This window comes from Prionailurus bengalensis, chromosome D1 (genome assembly GCF_016509475.1).
Source record: "Prionailurus bengalensis isolate Pbe53 chromosome D1, Fcat_Pben_1.1_paternal_pri, whole genome shotgun sequence".
Classification (NCBI taxonomy): domain Eukaryota; kingdom Metazoa; phylum Chordata; class Mammalia; order Carnivora; family Felidae; genus Prionailurus; species Prionailurus bengalensis.
This window is the reverse complement of record NC_057346.1, coordinates 72,733,144-72,753,308: the sequence shown is the minus strand read 5'-3', so window position 1 is coordinate 72,753,308 and position 20,165 is coordinate 72,733,144. Positions and strand designations below refer to the sequence as shown.

Sequence of the window (20,165 nt, the reverse complement as noted above, 5' to 3'; positions counted from 1 at the left end):
TTAGTATGAGTTTATTTAACAGTTTATTCTATTGCCCTTTCACAAAATATTGGCATTATTGACTAACTCAAAGAATGAATTGTTAATGATGTATTGCTAAACAATGTAATGTAAGGATGTGTAAGAAGAATATTCGAAGGTTGTGGTGGTGGTTGAGATTTTAGGAAAGATCCTTATAGAGCCCTTTTGAATAATAATAATTAGGCAAACTTCCTGTATCTCAGTGCCAGGCCAACCCTGATCAGATCACTGTATTGTCCAACTGATATACACACCTTCCTTTGCTTTTATCCAGCTTCTAAACATCTATATCTTGCTGTTTTCAAAGAAAGATCTGAAAATTAATTTAATTTTATTTAAAAGTAAAATTAAAATAAAAGAAGAGAGGGAAATACTGTTATCAGGATTATCAGGATTATCAGCCACTCATGATGTAAAGATAGTAATAGATAGACACCACACCTTAAAGGAGTAAGCTGAGGAGACACATAAACAGACCTATAACCAATGTTTGTAGCATCCTTTTCTATAAGCATGGCGTGGTGATGGAAAAAAGAGGGAGTGATCATTTCTGTGTGGGGCTGGTGGGAGGAAGTCAACAAAGGAGTTTGCCCAGAAGAAATGCTGTAATACAGCCTAGAGAGGACTAATTATGATGTCATCAGTAAAGAAAGGGCATTCCAGAATGAAGAAATGGCATATGCAGATATACAAGGCCATACAATATCACAATTCTGTTGTTCAGGAAACTCTAAGAAGTTCTATCTTACTGGAACAGATAATATAAACTGGAATGCGTAGGACATAAAACTGATGAGAACAGGAGCCAGATCTTAAAAGGTTGTACAAGCTATACAAGGAAGTTTGGTTCTCCTTATGCAGATGGCGGGGAGTACTAAAGGCTTTTAAGTACAGAATAACAAGATCCAGGTACTACATGGTTACTAAGGTTGAGATTTAAATTTAGTTCTGAGGTGCTTAGCAACCAAGACAAAAAGGAAAGCAGTTTTGTTTATATAGTTGCGTTGTTGATACAGGGGAATGGATATTGGCCTTTAGATCAGGACACTGTCTTCATTAGTGTTTAGCTTCGAAACCTTTAGCAAACACTAAATAATACCTTTAACATAAGTGGGTATTTTATGAGTTGCCTTATTTTTGCTAAGCACTCACACATATAATCTCTATTTCATCATCACAACCCAGCGGCATGAGCATTTTCTATTTTATTTTACAAATGAGGAAACAGGCTCAGAGAGATCACATGGTAATTAAGTTGCAGAGTTATGATCCTAAATTCACCTCAGCACAAATACCGACCTAAATTTTGGTTAAGTGACTTAAAACAGAAAAACATCTTTCTGAAAAAAAAATCTTTCTGAGCCTCACCTTTTTCTCTTGTAAAACTGATAGTAACAGTAATATTTTCCTTATAGTATTGGTGTAGGGATTAAAGAAAATATTCATTGGACTGAGCCTTACACATAGTATATGATCAGTAAGTGACCCTCTTTCCTTCCTCCCCTCCAATACATGTATTTGTGCTATGGGTACAAACCCATTTGGGAAAATTAGCCTTAACTAATTCATGAGTCCTAGCACAATTTTGATGTTAGGGGGTATATTAAAGGCTAGACAATTTAGCAGTTTTAGCTGACAAAATGTCATTTAACAATGAAGTTCAATAATAACCCTCATTTCTCTCCTCCGGAGTCTTTATTATGATTACTGGCTCTATGACCATCAAAAATATCACTATGAAAGTAAATCCCAGGACCTCCAAAGTAACTCCTTACTCCTGACAAGAATCACCTTTTTCAAAATATATGCAGTTACTTTCTAATGTAAAGCCTACAGTTTTGATCCTTCATTAAATTCCTAAAATGTATAATAAAGGATATAAAATAAAGGCTAGTAAAGTGATAGGGTTTGTCAAATCAAAAAGGAAACCATATATGTGCTTAAGTAGTGGTTCTTGAGAATCATCACGTCATGGCCAGATATGTCCAGAGGAATTAGAACAAGCCTTTTAGAATAAGATACAGAATCTCTTTCTGTCAACATTATCCTTAGCATTGTCCTGCTTAAAAGAGAGAGAGAGAGAGAGAGAGACAGAGAGACAGAGAGACAGAGAGACAGAGAGAGAGAGAGAGCTTTTTATTTAGAAATGTTCACTGCTTTCTCAGTCAAGCATTTGTGGTGCATTGTGTCTTCTTTTGCTATAGTTTGCAAAGACTTTGCACAGATGCAAGTGCCAAATTGCAGAACTTCTAAGTCAGACTCAAAAACCTCTTTTTCCTAGTAAGTTATATCATCACATTGTCTTCTTCTATTGTGTTCTTTTGACATTGCTTGTTTCTCTTTTTATAAAATATTTAAGATTTTTTTTTTTTGGATTTCCTTGTTTTGATTATTATTGACCAAAGAGACATCCCCAGAAGTGGAATGTTGAGTCTAAACCCTCTATCGCACACTTGCTTCTTTGGGACACTCACTCGCACAGCGTGTTTTTGATTTATGTGGGTAAATCGATTATGTGGCCTTGTAAAACCTGTAAGTATTTATGGGCACTAATACTAAATGCTGTGTAAGATATATAGAAAAAGTGTAAGACAAACCCCTGGCTTGAAAAACCTTCTGATGTTTTGGGAGGAGACTTGGAGGTACATGTGAACCAAAGCTCCATTTCTTAAGATAGTATACAACTAGGGGCCAATTATGAAGGGAAGACTAAGAATTTTTGTATATCAGAAAGCAGGTAGCTCAGAGAGGTTGTAGAGTTCACAGACAGCTTGGGCTTTTCAAAGTGAATCGAATTTGGCAAGGAAGAAGAGAGCAGGAAACTTATCCTAGCAGCAGTGAGGAAGAAAAAGCAGGTGTGTTAGGGGAAGGCTCGTTCTCGCCCACCCAGAGCAGAGGATGTGTGATGGGAGAGTTGTAGGAAACAGAGTTTAAAAAGATGTGTAGGGGACAGCGTGTGACAGACTTGAAAGCCAGGTGGAGGAGCTTGAATGGAATGCAACAGAAAGCAGGAAGCCATGAATGTTTTAAGTCGGAGCTCTGAAGTGGAGCCCTGTGAGGAGTGCGCGTAGATAGACTGAGAAGGCAGTGTCAGGCACAGGCAGAAAGCACCCAGCACCCAGAAAGGAGGTGACGGGCAGCGATCTAGGAGTGTGGGTGTGAATGCAGGGGCAGTTAGTGATGATGGGAGGGATGGAGGGAGAGAAGGCACCCGTGCAAGAGACTCTGTGAGAGAAGAATCAGCAAGCCTGGACGATGGACGAGCATGGAGGGGCAAAGAATGCAGTGAGGCAAATAGTGCCGACCAGTTGGTATCGATGTGAACAGAGGGCAGGAAGGCAAGTTGTGTAAGGGTAACACTGCTTTTGCAGGGAAGTCTTCACTTTTAGTTGGGGAAAATTCCCCGAGTTGGAGAGACACTAAGGCTTGGAGCTGGAATGAAGTGACAAGGCTTCTTTGGGGAACACTCAACAACTTCGACAAAGCTGAAATTTTGAGGACAGATAATATCTCAGGACATCGTGCTGGGCTTAGAGAATTCCTATTCATGATGCAAGAATTTGTTATTTCTCTCAGAAAACTCTGCTTCAGGAATATGTAAGGACATGACTGGTGGCGCTGCAGTATTAACTTTCCCTACAAAATTCCTTATGATTACATATTCGAAAAAAATTTTTAAAGTCTTCAATATTTAAATAATGTGTTTTAGGATATAACAACAAAATCTTATTTACTTAGTAAGAGGTGGGCCTAAATTGGTGATTACATGAGCACAAAATGTTCTAATTACTATTGTCTACATACAGAAATATATATATACATTTATATAAAATATTATAAAATATTTGCATAAAATATATATACAAACATTCTATAAACAGAATAATTGAGAGTCAGTATAGAGTATACTAATATAATGTATTCTATATGTGAAAGTAACGTGAGATAATTATTTTTTGCCCATTGTAACTGCAATGCAGGTAATGGCCCCTTAGGTGTATGTTCTGTGGCTGCTATGAATGAGCTCACATTCAGACATTCTTTAGAAACGAGCTTTGAATAAAGGTTGGTAAAGTACCTCTCACCTGGACCATGGGAATAAAATATATCACATCATTGTCCAGCTATGTCTACTTGTCAAATGAAATATATTTGTTTGTAAGGCAACAAACAAAGCGCTTCTCTCAGCACTTACCAATTTCCACTTCATTTTGTAGCAGAGGAGACTGTGTGGAAGTGATTTGAGGTACGGTGTGTGCTGGTCAGTCTTGGTAACCCCGAGGGGAGGGTGCCCGGGGCATCATACATCTCGCGTGTTGTTTTCTAGGAGAGCGCTGCACTCAGTCACCTCACATATGGTTTGAAAAAGGCTTGTCTTGCTGGCAAGCAAACTGTTATTTAAGTACACAATCCACTCTACTACTGAAACAGTTTTGCCAAACTTATCCAAGTATTCTAACATGCTTAAAGATGGTATAAATATCATTTATTGCTAGCAGTTTTCTTCAGACTATATGGAATGTCTTCCTGCTGCCTGATCTAAGTGTCCCAGTTTACATTATGGCCTTTACTGCCTCTGTTTGATGGAGTGATCAGTAAAAATTTAATGACACTATAAAATAATAAAAATGTCATTAATTTACCACGGATCTTGGATGCAGTGGTTGTAAAGTTACATTAATAAACAGAATATTTTTTACAACAAAAAGCATTGTTACGGGGGAACGTATAAATAACACACATAAATTTAAGAGCAATTTTACTGTTAGCACACACATTATTATGGAATAGCCAATAAGTGTATAAAACATAGTATATAAAATTTTATTAAAATATACTGTGCGCATCAAAAATTCAGCTTTTATCTAAGTGCAAAGAAAAGCCATTATTGTGTGCTTACTGTTTCATTGCTGTTCTTTCCCCATATCACAATTTTACATTTGTTGCCAGTAAGGGGAAGTTGATTTTTTTTTCCTGGATGGAAACAAGCCTCTGTTCTTTGCGTTACCCCAGATCCATTCTCTTTCTCCACCGATGCAAAAACAAAATTGATCAATCTTGCCATGGTAGGGAGAGAAAAGTTGCTAATTTAATGCAAAGCTAAAAATAATGCTTGAGGACTTGAATGGTTTGTGCAGTGACTCTAGAAAGAAGGGATAATAATGCAGCAGTCTATCTGTCATCAGTGAGGCTGCCCCGTCATTGACTCTGATAATATGTGAAGATGATGGATGCCACCGTCTTGTGGCTTGTAACATTTAACATTCATCAGCTCTCACTAAAGGGGGCTTTATCATTGAAATATCTTTATTTAATATGCAACATCTACCTCATACATCATAATTTCAAAGCACTTAGAGAGCCAACAGTCCCTACAACACAGCAGAGCTGACTTTAATTTTTTTCAGTAACTTTAATGTTGCCTGCATGTTTTGTGACTGACAATGCATAAGTAAGGGTCTGATCACATCGTTGCACGTAAAATGCACATTTCACCGTCAACATGAAGATTGGGGGATTTTTTTTCCTGGGGGAGTTGAGATTAAATTAGCACTGAACTCTTTTGCTTACTTCTCCAAAGTATCTTATTTGGACGACATGTATGTTGTGAGAGCTAGTTCAAGTGCGTGGGCAAAATTTGGCGTTAAGAACTTACCACCCGCAAATCTTTATCTGTTTGATATAGGGGCATACCCATTGGCACTTCATGGCCAGAAGTTGAAGCCTGTTGGAACTGAAGTATCTCTGAACTCATCTCTGTGCCCATGTACACATCCCGTATTTACTAGGCTCATATTCAACCTTACTGGTAAAATCTTTGCTTGGCCCAGCTGACAGGAGCTAACTTGTAGACATCAGGCCCTCTTATCTTATGGTTATGTGGCTGGCAAATAAATATTCTGAGCTATTCTTTGAAGAAGGAAATCTTCTGGGAGACTAGGTAGAAATTTATATGAAAGGGCATGGCTTTGCAGGGTCCTTCTTTAATCTCAAACACAAGTGCTTAATATTACCAACTATAAAATGCAGCCCACTGCCCAAAACAATTTTTACCATTGATTTATTTTCTGCCTGTTTAACGAGTGTTTCATGGGATATTCTTCCTTGACTTCTACTCTGTCAAAATATTGATATTTTATAAGGAAAGTAGCTCTGCAGAAGAATGTTTTTTTTCAATGAAGTCAGAAAAATGTATGACTTCAAAGGCACTGTGAATGTGTTGTTGAATGTTCCGAATGTTTTTTGTTATGATTAAAAGCAAGCTGATAATACTGAATTGTGAGTGCACTTCATTTTTTGTAAAAGAAAAGATATTATCATCATGTAAGCTTTGTTGTCTTAGGATTTTACAAACCATGGCATGTAATTTTCCCTCTTCTCCTTCCTTGTCAAAATATTGATATTCTTTCAGGAACTTTATTTTTTTTTTACTGAGTATATTTTCCGGTAAAATCAAAGAGAATGAATGACTAGAAAGATACTTGAAATATGCATATTGATAGGTAGCACGGTCTGTTGATTTTCAGAGAAAGTTGTTTTCCCCCCATGAAAATACAGTTAAAGGTTGTTCTTCCAAGAAGATTGCAGGTGTCACATCAAAACTCCTTTTGCATTTAACATAGGGAGAGCATTCACATGCAAATATTTGAAATGCGAAACAATGTGATAAAACAAAGGTTGAATATTTTGCTTTCCCTGGTACTACTCATCTTCACTTTAATTCTTTTTCTTTACATCATGACAACCGAAAGTGCTACTCAAAAATAGAAATTGGCTGATTAAAAGCAGCTGTCCTTCCCCCTCCTCCCCCCCCCCACCCCCGACAATGTGTGAAACTCCCACATGGCTTGTGGTTGCTTTTTGTTGAGGCCTGCATCTGGGTTAATTTGTTCTCGTGCAGCGGTGTTTTCACATGAGAAAATATTGGGGAACTGTGCCTAATTTGCTTTTTATTTTCCATTCTGATTTTTATAAGTGTGGTACTTCGGAGGTTTCCCCATATCCCACTAGTGTAACTAGTTAGGATTGCCCAGTGGGGGAAACTCAAGATTACAATTTTGTTGCATATCTTTCATAGAGTTGGTGCTAGATTAAAGCAAGGTTTATGCTGTGTTTTCTTCCAACACAGATTTCAAGATATTCCATGATGAAGGGGAACTGGAAGACTTCCTGCACAATTTGACTGATGGGAATTAATTATAGAAATATAATGATATTCAAAAATAATCATATTAGAAAGCACAAATGTAGTGAGGCTGTACAAATGAGACACAGCCTCTATCAAGTAATTGTATGTTTGCTCTTTAAGAATATTTCCAAGTTTCTAAACATCTTACAGAAGAGAACACTCCGAGTGTTTCCATCTAATGCCGAACATGCTCAGTACAGAACTAGGTCATTGAACAATAGACTGAACAGCAATCAGCACTCTACTGCTGCATAATGCATTAAGTATAACATGCAGAAACCATTCCCGGAGCTGGAAGCTGCTATTTCATGTCTGTAAATTCAAGCTGACATGACATTTAATATTGTTTCATAGTAATGAACAACAAGGTTTCATTCATTCATAAGCACAACACAAAGCCAAGTTTGAGTCTGGAGAGTAGCAAGGAGGCGAGAAGGGGACACGTGCTCTGTTTTTGCAGACAAGAACGCCGTATTAGTGATGGTCAGTGAGCCCTCTGCCACTGATCCGGAGAGCTGCAGAGGGAGAGTTCACTGTGATATTTCAGGCTCCCTGTCCTAGAGGAGCTGGCTAATAAGGCAAACGTGTTTGAGTTTCCCTCCTGTAACGGCACAGATGTTTAAATTTCCTGACTCCATGGCTGGCTAGGAGTAATCTTCTTTTTACTTCCCAAGAAGTTACAGTTGAAACTCCTAGGCAAAATAATAGCATCAATGCCATCATCTAGCCTGCCCGCTCTGAAACATTTGTTTTTGAAATCCTCCTGCCTAAAACTCCGATTTGTATTTTCCCAGGAATACCAATGCAAACTGCGATCTCCAAATGAGACAATTCTTCTCCCGTTAACTAGCAGTGTATTTTCACGGGAATTGCTCTTTCAAGTTTTGCACTTTGGGCTCAAACCTTTCAATTGCATTCCTTTTAGATTACTGGAGCAAATCCCACTGAGAGGAGATGCTCAGTGCCGCCCGGCAGGCTTCCCGGCGCAGGTTTCCTTTCCTTACAGGTACTGTGCTTTAGACGCTGTCAGCGCTCTCAGTGCCACCACCAGGCTTTAGTGGAATCTTCCTGAAAGATTTTCTGATCCCCAGTTGGTCAGAAATGATGTTTGTAAATCCAAGTTTTGCCCGCTAAGCAAGATAGAAACTGGAAGGAAAAAGTGGCTGCTTCGGAAGCTAGAATAAGCCTCTGATTATTCTTTCCTCTAGGAAAGAACACGCTTTGAGAATTTGGGGCCCCAGTTAACAGGAAAGTCAAGTGAAGATGGAAAGCTGGGCCCAGGTGTCATCGATCTTACTCGGCCAGAAGATGCAGAGGGTGAGTGGCTTTTCTGTAGCTCTTTTCTGCTGCTCCGGGCGTTTGTGAAGGTGCATCTGAGTTAGCTATAGGATTATACAGTCTTTCTCAGGAGTACCAGCTGGGAGTTTGTTTTTTTTTTTTTTTTTTGGCAAAGCAGAGGAACTCTTAGCCTCCATTATATATTATAGTTGAGGACGTTGAGATGTAGCTAGATCCTATATTACCGAACACGTAGCAATTCACGTACTTCAAGGTGCCATTTCAAAGTTTTTAAATAAAATGACCCTCTGCGTTCCCATGAATAACAGAATTCTGTGTTTCATCCACGTCATTGCATACTCGCTTAAAAAAAAGGGCTAACCTACAAAGGAGGACTTTTCAACCCTGAATCAAGTAAGTCCCAGGTGAAATCAAACCTTTTTGGGAACTCAGTGATGGTTTGCAGCAGATCTAGTGTAAAATTAATAATTGCTCGGCCTGTGCCCAAGCACTATCCATTACTAAATTCTTGCGAAAGTCTGGATAGAAAGACCAGCTTCACTCTCAGTGGGTTTATCCACAGCAATGTCAATGCCTGTCCACTCCTTGTCCCTTTTTGTTTGTTTGTTTTAAATGCACAAGCAGCAAATCAGCAGAAATTGCTCTCCAGAGGCTGGGTACAATTTATGAGTTGGGTCAGCACTTCAGTAGTAATGTTGCCTGGTTATTTACTGTGTCATCACAGAGTAAGGACTGGTTTTCCCGTTAGCTGTTCCTTTGGCAGAATCCCTCCCACCAGTCAGGGAAGATTAATTTGTTCTCTTCAGAGTAACACAATACTTTGCCCATCTTGGGTCCCTGCTAAAGTTCTTCTTTAGCTTGAGGAGAAGAATCTTACTATTATCGCTTTTACCGGCAGAATTTCTTCCAGGACCCTAATCCCTCGAAAACACGCGGAGACATTTCACAGCCTCATCTGAACTGGACATGACTTCTGGTGATAGCTTGGGGCCGTCCCAGGCAGTTCAGAAATCCCTGGCATGAACACTAAAAGATGAGCAATTACAGGCTTTAGGAAGCACTTCACAGAGTATTCAAAAAGCAGATTTTTGTTTACATGAGTAGGAGAGACTAATGGTTAATGATAGTCCTGGGGACAAGGTGTTAAATTCTGATTGTTGTGTGTGTGGGGGTGGGGGCAAGGAAAGGGAAGAGGAAGGGGAAGAGGAAGAAGAGGAGGAGGAGGAGGAAAATTAGGAGGAGGAGGAAGGGAAGGGATAAAGGGATTTAAAACCAGAAATACACTTGCTGCCTTTCCTGAAGAATGTGTACCGAGAGCACAGTGACATTGACGTTTTATAGGCACTTAGAAGTGTAGGTTTTTCCTCATGAGGGTTGAGGTTCCTTGGCCTAGGGAACCAATATATTCAGGCCAGGCCCATCTCAATGTTGTTACAAGATTGTACCATAGAGTACCTAAATCTTTGACCATACACAATGAAATAGCATTTTTCATCACTTTGGAATATTCAGTCTGTTCATTTTTCCATAGACTAGGAGGTGCAGAGTTCTATCACTCTACCCTCGTTACGACAGTTTTCTTAATCTATCATTCTTCCTTCTTCATTTGGCTTCTTGACTGTATAATGGGTATACATATAGTCAGTTACCTCTCAATAATGCTACTAATTAATTGATGATATTATGTGCCTGGTAAATTAAAAAGCCTGATCGGAGTTATTAACCATTATGAAAGGAAAAAAATGAAACGGGAGAGGAATGGTTAATTTGTTTTTTGTTGTTGTTGTGTTGTTTGTTAGCAAACATTTCTGAAGCACTTACATGCAAGAGAATGTGCGAAGCTTTTTACACATTTTGTCTCATGTAAACCTTATACAACTCTGTAAAGAAGGTATTATTTCTTTTCCATTTTACAGATGAGAATATTAAAGACAAGAGTAATTAAGTAACTTGCCGTAGGTCACATAGCTAGTAAGTGCATTGCTGAGAGTCGATCCCAGGCAGCCTGGTTCCAGAACCCAAGCTTCTAAATACTGTGCTATACGGCATGCCCTGCATATAAGATAAATCCATGGTGCCTTCACTTTTCTGAACAAACTCCTTGTGACCTTCCCCAGTATGGCCCATTTCCTCTCCCCTAAATATAGCAAGTCATGCCATACACCAGCTCTCGTGTTACCCTGTCACACACAGCAGCAATGCCTGACGAGTGTAATAGTAGAAGGGCTGTAGTGGCCCAGGAGCTTAAGGAGCGTGTGAAAACCTCCCTTCAGAAGCTTGCCCGGAGTTGCCATTGAGACCTCATGTGCTTTTGGGGGACTGTGAGTTCATGAATGGAGTCAAGTTACTGGCTCTAATATCGACAGAAGCACACTGCCTTTGTGAGGACTGCTGGGATGGGTAGCAGCCTTCTGCTGACTTTAGGATATTTCCTGGCATCCGTTCAAGTAAGAGCTGATTGCAAAGCCTGCTGGAGTTACAGTTCGTATGCAAGTCAGAGTAGATAACAGGTACACATAATACTTTCTCTACTTTGCTCCTTCATATTTCCCTTCACAGGAAGAGTAAGAAGGAACCGTAGTGAAAGAATAACTACAGCTTATAAACTCCTTCAATCAGTGTGTGGACTCAACAAAACAAAATGAAATGAAGGGAAACAAAACATTTCTTAAGCATCTACTGTGTGTCAGAACTAGACATTAGATAAACCGAGGGAAGCAAAACAGATATGTTCTTGACCTCTTGGAGTTTAAAGTCTAGCGAAGGAAGACAGAAGATTAAAAGGGAAATGCGCATAGACAGCCAGCCAGACAGACAGGCATAATTGTCATTGAGAAAAGTGTTAAAAAGATCAAGACTTGGTTGTGCCGCCCAGAGATTCAGAGCGGAAGCTGTTTAGGTGAATTCAATGGCCAGGTGAGTTCTGCAGCTCTAGCCTAGCTCGCCACCTCTTCTCAGTCCATGTGTGATCATGTCTATGTTTCCTCCGGCTTGGAACAGCAATTTAAATGTTTTTCCCAGCTTTATTCAGACGGTGATATATGGCACTGTGTAAATTTAATGTGTACTATGTGATGATTTGGTACACATGTATATTAGGAAAGGATTACCACAAGGTTAGTTAACACATCTGTCACCTTCCATGATCGCCTCTTTTTTAATGAGAAAATTTAAGATCTACTTTCTTAGCAACTTTGAAGTGTATAACACAGTATTGTTAATTATACTCTCCATGCTGTACATTAGCTCCCCAGAGCTTATCCATCTTATAACTAGAAGTTTATACCCTTTGACCAACTTCTCTCCCCTTCCCCTTCCCCCTAATCCCTGGAAACCACTACTCTGCTCCGTTTCAGAGCTTTTCCTTTTCCGATTGCACATATAACTGAGACCATACAGTATTATTTGTCTTTCTCCGTCTGATTTGTTTCACTTCGCATAATGTCTTCAAGGTCCATGCATGTTGTTGCAAGCGGCAGGATTTTCTTCTCTTGTGGATGAATAATATTCATCTACAAAAACTCCTTCAAGAGGAGCGTGTGTGTATCACATTTTCTTTGTCTATTCATCCATCGAGGTACACTTAGGTGGTTTCCATGTCTTGGTTATTGTGAATAATGCAGAACAGCAATCTTAAGGGACTATGCCCTCCTTCCACTTGCACCCCATCCTCCTGTGAGGCTTCTGAAGTGACTAACGTACGTCAGCCTAGGAGATGAGGGCCTGGTCCAGCTGGGCTTCCCAGGAAAATGTCTGGCAGTCATGAAAATGCCAATATCACTTACTAAGCAACTTGAGGACCTGCTTCATAGCTCTGAGCATGGAAGCCGCAAGGGAAAGGTCACCCAAAGAGGCAGCTGTGCATGTGTGTATTAAACACTCATCAAAATCAAATGACAAAACCATAAGCCAGGAAAACAGAAATTAAAAATATAAAAGGCAAATGCCTTCAAAATTTTATTTTTAAAGTCCAGCTGTTATTTGGCTTGAATATGACAAGACAGCATTTCTTGTTCACCATGATATTTATAAATCTACAAATTCATTGGTGCTGGGGGCTTAGGAAACATGTGTAAGGTCTTGTTATACTTTGAAGCAGTTGAAGGCTTACTATGTACTGAGCACATAAAATGTGTTAGCTCCTATGCGGGACATGGAAGAGAGGACTTGATTAGTGGAGTCGGTCACCATGTATTAAGAATGATGAACAGCTGTTTAACTTCTTATCGACTTTTCCCCTCTCCTTGTTCTCTTCAGGCAAGATGCGATGGTTCTCCCAACTCTCCTAATCTCAAGGTTGCAAAGTACAGTAGAAGGGGTGATGGCCCAGTTATTGGAAGGTTTGGATTAAGGCTCTTTTACTAAAGGATGGCAAACAAGTGACTCATGCCTCCTTATCTTTTAAAAGATGTGTTCTATATCCCATTATCTCTAAAAATGGTCCCTTCCAATTCCAAGATTGTCAGTAAGGTCTTTTTGGACACAGAGTGTGTTTCTTATAAGAAAGATGATCTATGCACAATAGCTCCCACTTAGTTTTTTTCCAGAGAAATAAAAGAGGAGACCAGTACCTGTGAGAGCATATTTGTGCCACTTGTTGAATCCAGTTTTCACATCCCTTTAACTTTTCTTTTTTATTAATGAGCAGCTGTCTCTCATTGTATTTCACAGATGGGCCCCTCCTTTCTCTCTCTCTCTCCTCTCCTTCTCTTCTCCCAGTGATAACTGTTGTGACTTGCCTTCTTTTTCATATTCTTTCTATCCTGTTTCTTCTCTCTCTCTCACTGGGGATCTCTAAAGAGATACTTTTTTTTTCCATTTTGCAGACTATCTTGAGTAAGAAAACATTTTCCTAACACCTCTTTTAATTCCACAGTTCAATCATTGTGTCCCAGCCTCAGAGGAAGGCTGAACCACATTTTGATGTGGGGAATCAGGGAATTTGAGCTCCTAAAGGGATGATCATTGGCCAGACTTCTAGACCCTGGGTTGAAAACTAAGTGGAAGCTATTGTGCACAGATCATCTTTCTTATAAGAAACACACTCTGTATCCAAAAAGACCTTCTGGACCCTGGGTTGAAACTGTGGTGATGATCATTGGCCAGACTTCTGGACCCTGGGTTGAAACTGTGGTGATGTGTCCTCCATGTATAAAAAACTTGCATTGATTTGAGTGGAAATGGATACGTGCACCCAGAATAGTCCCTTTTAGAACTGTTGCTCTCAGATCCTCAGATTTGCTTAGAAGACTTTTATAGATTTGTACTGGATTGTGAATTGGATCCCAGCCAACATGGCCTTAACCTTTCTGAAAGCTTTATTTTTTGGCAAACTTCTGATTGCTTCTATGTTTTATACCTCAGGTTAGCTCTATTATTGTCAACTTAAGCTCTCTGATTGTAGACCAATGAGAGAGACTGCAACGTTTCCTCTTTTTTCTTAAAAATGCACCACTTAATACTAATGTTTTTCTCTTAAAAATTCTACTTACCTTTTGATTCGCACTCTGATAAACCTGTGAAACTTTTCTCATTCCCTTTCCCCTCCCTGGGTCCTTCTTATTCCTGGTGGAGAGGGAAGATGGTTTGAAGATACATGGCTCATTCAAGGCAGCAGAGGGGGGCTGTAGTGTAATCTAGGGTGGGGTGTAAGGGCTACAACTGCTTATACTTTGGAACATGAAAGTCATTATTATTTCAAGTCCAGAGTACAGTGCTTCCCATGCAACACTTAGATTCTCAGAATTGGAATAAAGGAGTGACATCATCAAAATCACAGTTCCAGCCAAGAAATCCCTTCATAGAACCCTAACAAGTGGCCATCTCCATTCTGTTCAAACGCACCTATTAGTCTATTAACAGAAAGCTACTTCTTGAGAAGCTCATTCCAATTCTAATTATTAATTCTTTGTTATTGGGAGCCAGAATTTGTCTCTGTTTCCTTATAACCTCTACCCAGTGGCTCTAGTCTGACTTTTAGGTTCCAAAAAATAAAGCTTACCATTTCTCCACATGACACCCCTTCAGGTATTTGCTCACGGACTAGGAGACTTAAATTCCAGCTGTTCCACACTTGGCAGGTCACTTTCCATTCCTGAGTGTTCTCATCTGTAGCTAAGGAAGTTGGTCTAGGTTATTTCTAGTTAGCAGTTTTTTAACTGTATTATTATACTGCCATGTAATTGAAATCATTCACCTTTAAGTCAACTAGAATGTAACAAGTATCAATTCTGGACTACACCATCCTTTAAAGAAATGAAATTATTATAGAAATATCCCATCTCTATAATGACATGTCTTTGCTTACAAAGGAATCCAAACACTAGAGTACATATTAGGCAGATAAGATGAGGAATCCTATATATTAAAAGAAAAGACTGAGATAAATCAGAAGGGAGCACTAATCAGAGCTGTGCTTATGGGTCTGACCTTCCATAGCTGCCTAAAACAGTGTTTCCAGGAATCTTAGAGAAATGAATAGGCAAAGCATTTTCTATGGAACCAGCAGGCTGGGGTCTGAAACCAGGATCAGTGGCCCGGGAGGCCCAAGGCCTGATGAGGAGTGAGTAACAGCCACAGGCTGGGAGATAAGCAGAGTTCACAAAGCCCTTGGCTCTGGACTAACTCTGTTGTATGAGTATCACAAAAATGTATTTTACTGTGGATATAAACAGTTTTAGAGGATCCTGTGCACCAGTTTATATCAGCACTATATATAAAGTACCGCTCTCTTAAACAAGCAAATAAACTTCTCTTAAAGAAATATATTTGCTGTGTCTTAAAAGCTCCCAAATAACTTTTAATGTTGGTGGAAAACAATTTCCATTGAACTCTCCAAGTGATGGATAGTCCTGATGGGGCAAGAGAGTGAAATGTCAAGATTCTTGTATAACTCCATCCCCTAATACTTCATAAAGGGAACTCAACCTGCTTCTCAGAGTTGCTTAAGCTAGAAAGCCCAAAGAGCTAGCCTTCCTTTACTGAGGAACCTAGCTCTGGCCAGTAGCTGGTTTCTCACTGGCCTGGCTTCTTCTCTAAAGAAGTGTCGATGGCAATATATATATATATATATATATATATATATATATATATATAACCAACGCCGCTGCCATCACCACCACCACCACACGCACACACACTCACACACACACACACACACACACACACACACACACACACACACAGTCTAGTTTTCTGATTGAATATCATCCACCCTAGTCAAGAAATGCTTGTATATGCTATTACTGAATCACACAGAAGGACTTCCCCAACTTGTCTCAGAAACTGGGCCACAAAAGATTAACAACATCTTCCATGAAAATTAGACCCAAGATAAGAGCAGCCAGCCTATGGTCCCAGTGGGACTGCAAAATCAGTCCATGCTTCCTCAGTATTATGTATGTCTATTTCACATATATTAGAGTAAACCCTGGCTGATAGAGATCTCTCTGTCATGTTTGGACTGACTATGTAGCCCTTCGGATATGGACCTTGTCTGGTTACCTGTCCCAGAATCATCTTCTCTTGGCAGCAAGAGACATTTGACTTGCTGTCTACAGGCTATTGAATTCAGCCCAACATTAAGCTGGTGGAATTTAAAGAGCACCAGGCCAATTTGGAATACTTTTTAAACTCATTCTGCCAAACTTCCCCCCGCCCCACCCCCCAATTGGTCCTTTCCTTTTTTTCAAGTTCTGATAATTGTGCTTATAATTTATTTCAAAAAGTTGATAACCACCTAGCTAGCTCTTTCTCATTTTCTCTTATTGACTTCTTAGCTTTTTTCTTTAAGATATTTTTATTTTTGCATATATCCTTCTTTCATATTCATTGTCTCATTTTACTCTGCTTGTCTAACAGTGTTTGCTTGTGCCCACTACCTATCATTTCGTACTCTTTAGCAATAGGTCTTTGTAGACTGAATTGCCAGTACCAATAGCCAGGCCTTTCTAAGCAGGATCTGCCCATGTTCGGGGGCCCCCAATCTTCCATTTTACCTTCATGTTTAAGTTATAATTTGTTGATTACCTCTTATGTGTACAGCACATATGGGCATGGAGCGAAGGATTTCTTAAAAGATGGACTTCACTCTAGTGTCCAAGAGCTAGTAATGTGGTTGGGATTATAATATTAGCACACACAGAAAGCAAAGCAACCTAAGGTGTTACATGTTCAAGTGCATCATTAGAGAAACAGAAAAATAAAAGTGCTATTTAGAGGAGGAAGCTACAGTGCTTTGTGAAAAACAGGGATCGTTGGAGTCCTGACAGAAATATATAGGTAGAGATAAGCCCAGGTTTGGATGAGCAAAGAGAAGGGGACGAACTTTCAGTTGAGGGAACAATCCAAGCAGATGCAGGAACAGTAAAGCATACAGATATTCATAACAAAGTTCCAGAAGGGAAGAATGACTTTCCTCACCCTTGTGTTCCCTACCAAGCCCAGCAAAAGTCGTGCATATATTCATACTCAGTAAATACTTATGGAATTGAGCAGGTTATAGAAATACCTGGGTTCCATATTGGGAATGGCCTTGAATGCCAGGCTCAAGAATTTGAACTTTGCTACCAAATAAACAGCCATTAACCTTTAATTGTTCAAGATTGACTTAGACTACAGAAGTTAAAAATAATGGAAAAGCAGCAGTTCATTTAGTCTGGGGAATCTGTTAATCTCTTTATTCTTGTGTTTTGTTTAATATCGTTTCTGGGCGGATGTTCAATGGGCATCTTTTCATATAACATCATCAGAGAGCTGAGTATGTGTTGGGAGGGTTTTCATTCAAGTCATATTAAAAACACTTCTTTTCTTCCTGGGTATATTACTCATTAAAGTATGATTTCACTTAGTCTGATGGGACTGATGGATGTCTAACAGATTGTTCTCTCTTGTACTTACTAGTGGAGAGGGTTTTTTTCAGTTGTTTTTGTTCAATGAATACTTACCCGTAGACATGATGCCCCATATTGGGTCTTGGTACCAGAGGGAAGCAAGTGTGTAAGAATCCATTGACATTTGCATTATACTGTAGACTGTTAAATTTAGGAGTAGGCTGTAAAGAAGTAACTCCAAACTAAAACTTAATATCCCAAGTCTCAGCCCCAGAGATAATTTCATAAGCAATGTATTCAACCATTTTAAATTTATACTAAAAATACAAATTGCAGTTTACTGGTTTACATATATATTTCATGGGAGAGAAATCATTTTGTGCTGCTTCAATATAAGCTCACTTTTCACTGGGAAGGCCAATCATACCTGAGGACAAAATGGAAAAGTCTACTCCATGTTGCAGACTTACAGAACTACTAGTAGAGGAAAAAGAAAAACAATTGTCAAATGTCCCTGAAACTACCTTGCCCTTCATTTATTACAGTATCTCGATCAAGAATCCTAATCCTTTGTTATTCCGATGAGTCCTTTATAAAAAGCTGATCCATAAATTCTGGCCAAGACTGAGCAACATAGTCAGGTTATAGTTTCCACATGTGGGAACTGGGGGATATGAGATGGTCTTTTGAGGTTAGGTCCTATGCATATTCAGTACATTTTAGCTTTTTATCATAGAGACTGTTTTAAATATTTTAACTTTGGGGCAGAGGACACTCCATTAAGTAGTAAATTACACTCCCCAGCTAACTTGTGGGTCATTTTATAACTACTCTGAAGGACAGGACTATGTAGTATAGGACACATCACTCAGGTATGGGGAAAGACTGGAAAGGGAACAAATATGAGTTGAAAGCACTTGATATGTCCTAGGTACTGGAATAGACTCTATTACTTCTCTCTTGCCATTATTACTGCTGCTATTTCTATGGGCGACTACTGTTTAGTGAGTGGTTCCTGGGATCCAGTCACTGAGCTAAGAAATTTTACATTCCCATTTAATCTTTACAAGGATCCTGCCAAGTAGAAATGATTAACTCTCTTTTGTAAGGAGACGAGATTACCATTTTAGAGAAAGGAAATAATTTTCCCAACTTAGGGAAGATCAAATATAGAGTTAAAACCCAGATCTAAGCCACACTGACTCCCATTTTTCTGCAAGATGAGCTGATTGAGTTGGTTGCTTTTGTTGGAGTAGCTTTTCCCTGTTGGTTTTCACTAAAAAGAAGAAAAAAAAAGAGAACTAGAAACTTTTATTTAAGCTTATTTATTTATTTTGAAAAGGAGAGAGAAAAAGAGTACAGGGGAGGGACAGAGAAAAGAAGAGAGAGAGAGAATCCCAAGCAGGCTTTGCACTGTCGCACAGAACCTGACACCGGGCTTGAACCCATGAACTGTGAGATCATGACCCAAGCTGAGACCGAGAGTCAGATGCTTAACCAACTGAGCCACCCAGGCACCCCAAGAAATAGAAACTTTTGAAAGTTTTTTAAATCTTTCAAACCATACACATATTAAGTACCTTTCAAATACTTTCACCGGATTCTTGGGGCAAAGAAGTTTTGGCAGATTATGGAAATGAGTTGAGTGGCCAAAATCCTTCTAATATGATTTCCATACAATAACCTAATAAAAAATTAAGTTACTACTGCACCCAGTATCTGCATCTCTCATTCTAATAAAAGGAAAATTCCCTGAAACAAATGAAATGGAGAAGAGAAACCCATTAAATGAATTTTGTGGAGTTTTAAAAGCCAAGTCTAGATGCTATTGAAGCAATTCAGTTGACCGTTTTAGACATTTCTTCTGATGGCAAGTGTGAAACTTAAGAGATAGTTGCATCTGAGTTTCTTGTGATATTTGCCAGTTACTAACTGTGAGACCTGGACAACTTAACCTCTGTAAATCTCAGTTTCCTCATGTGGAGTAAGGAATGTGAATTAGATGATCTTTAATATCCTTCTTGTGTTAAAATTCTCTGATTCTATGAGCATGTTTCATCTATTTCCTAATGACTCCGCTATCTAGGGAAGCTCCCATCATAGGTCTGTTTGAATACCTGCTTCAGTTGTGTGCATTTATGCACACCCTACAATGTTAGAATAGCTTTCAGATTTAATATTTCCAAAAAAACTCATCCTTTCAAGATTACCCAGGAAGTGAGGAAGCTGGGATTTCAGGACTGTATAACAGGGCAAGTCAATAAAAGAACTAAGATCGGAGCCAATGATCTCTGAGTCCCAAACAACTATGGGTATATTTTCCCTTCAAAGCCTTATTATTTTACAGATGCTCAAGTAAGGCAAGGTATTTTACAGAATATAAGAAATAAAATAGGATTTATACAAAATCCAATTTCAGAAATTATCAGTTTCTAATGCAACAGGTAGCCATCTGAGTCTCACTCTAAAATTTTCACAGTTGAAGATGTCTACTTCTCTCCATTGTGACATTTGAGTACTTACCATATGCCCACTTGTGTACCAGACCTTGGGGAAGCATCCCTGCCCCTTTTGGGGTGCACAGTCTTGTGAAGAAGGTGGGCACACACAATTGATAATTTGGGTAAAACATGGTAAATGTTAAAATAAAGGTATGCATAGGATGCCATGGGAGCCTAAAAAACTTAGCCCAAACTGATACACTAGGAAGGACTGCCTAGAGAAGATCATCCCTGTCCTGAGTCGAAGAATAAGTGATTTTAAAGGTGGACAGAAAATTCTAGGAAAAGAAAAGACTGAATGCTTAGTATGAAACAACATGGGGT

At 39.2% G+C, this 20,165-nt stretch overlaps 1 protein-coding gene across 15 annotated transcripts in view; it reads left to right on the top strand.

Annotated features, from left to right (window-relative positions):
* SOX6 (SRY-box transcription factor 6) overlaps positions 1 to 20,165 on the top strand; it is a 619,212-nt gene that overhangs the window by 564,167 nt on the left and 34,880 nt on the right. For all 15 annotated transcript variants that reach the window (XM_043580746.1, XM_043580741.1, XM_043580744.1 and 12 more), the window contains one exon: positions 8,419 to 8,527. In XM_043580746.1, coding sequence (XP_043436681.1) covers positions 8,419 to 8,527 — 109 coding nt within the window. The remainder of the gene's footprint in view (positions 1 to 8,418; positions 8,528 to 20,165) is intronic.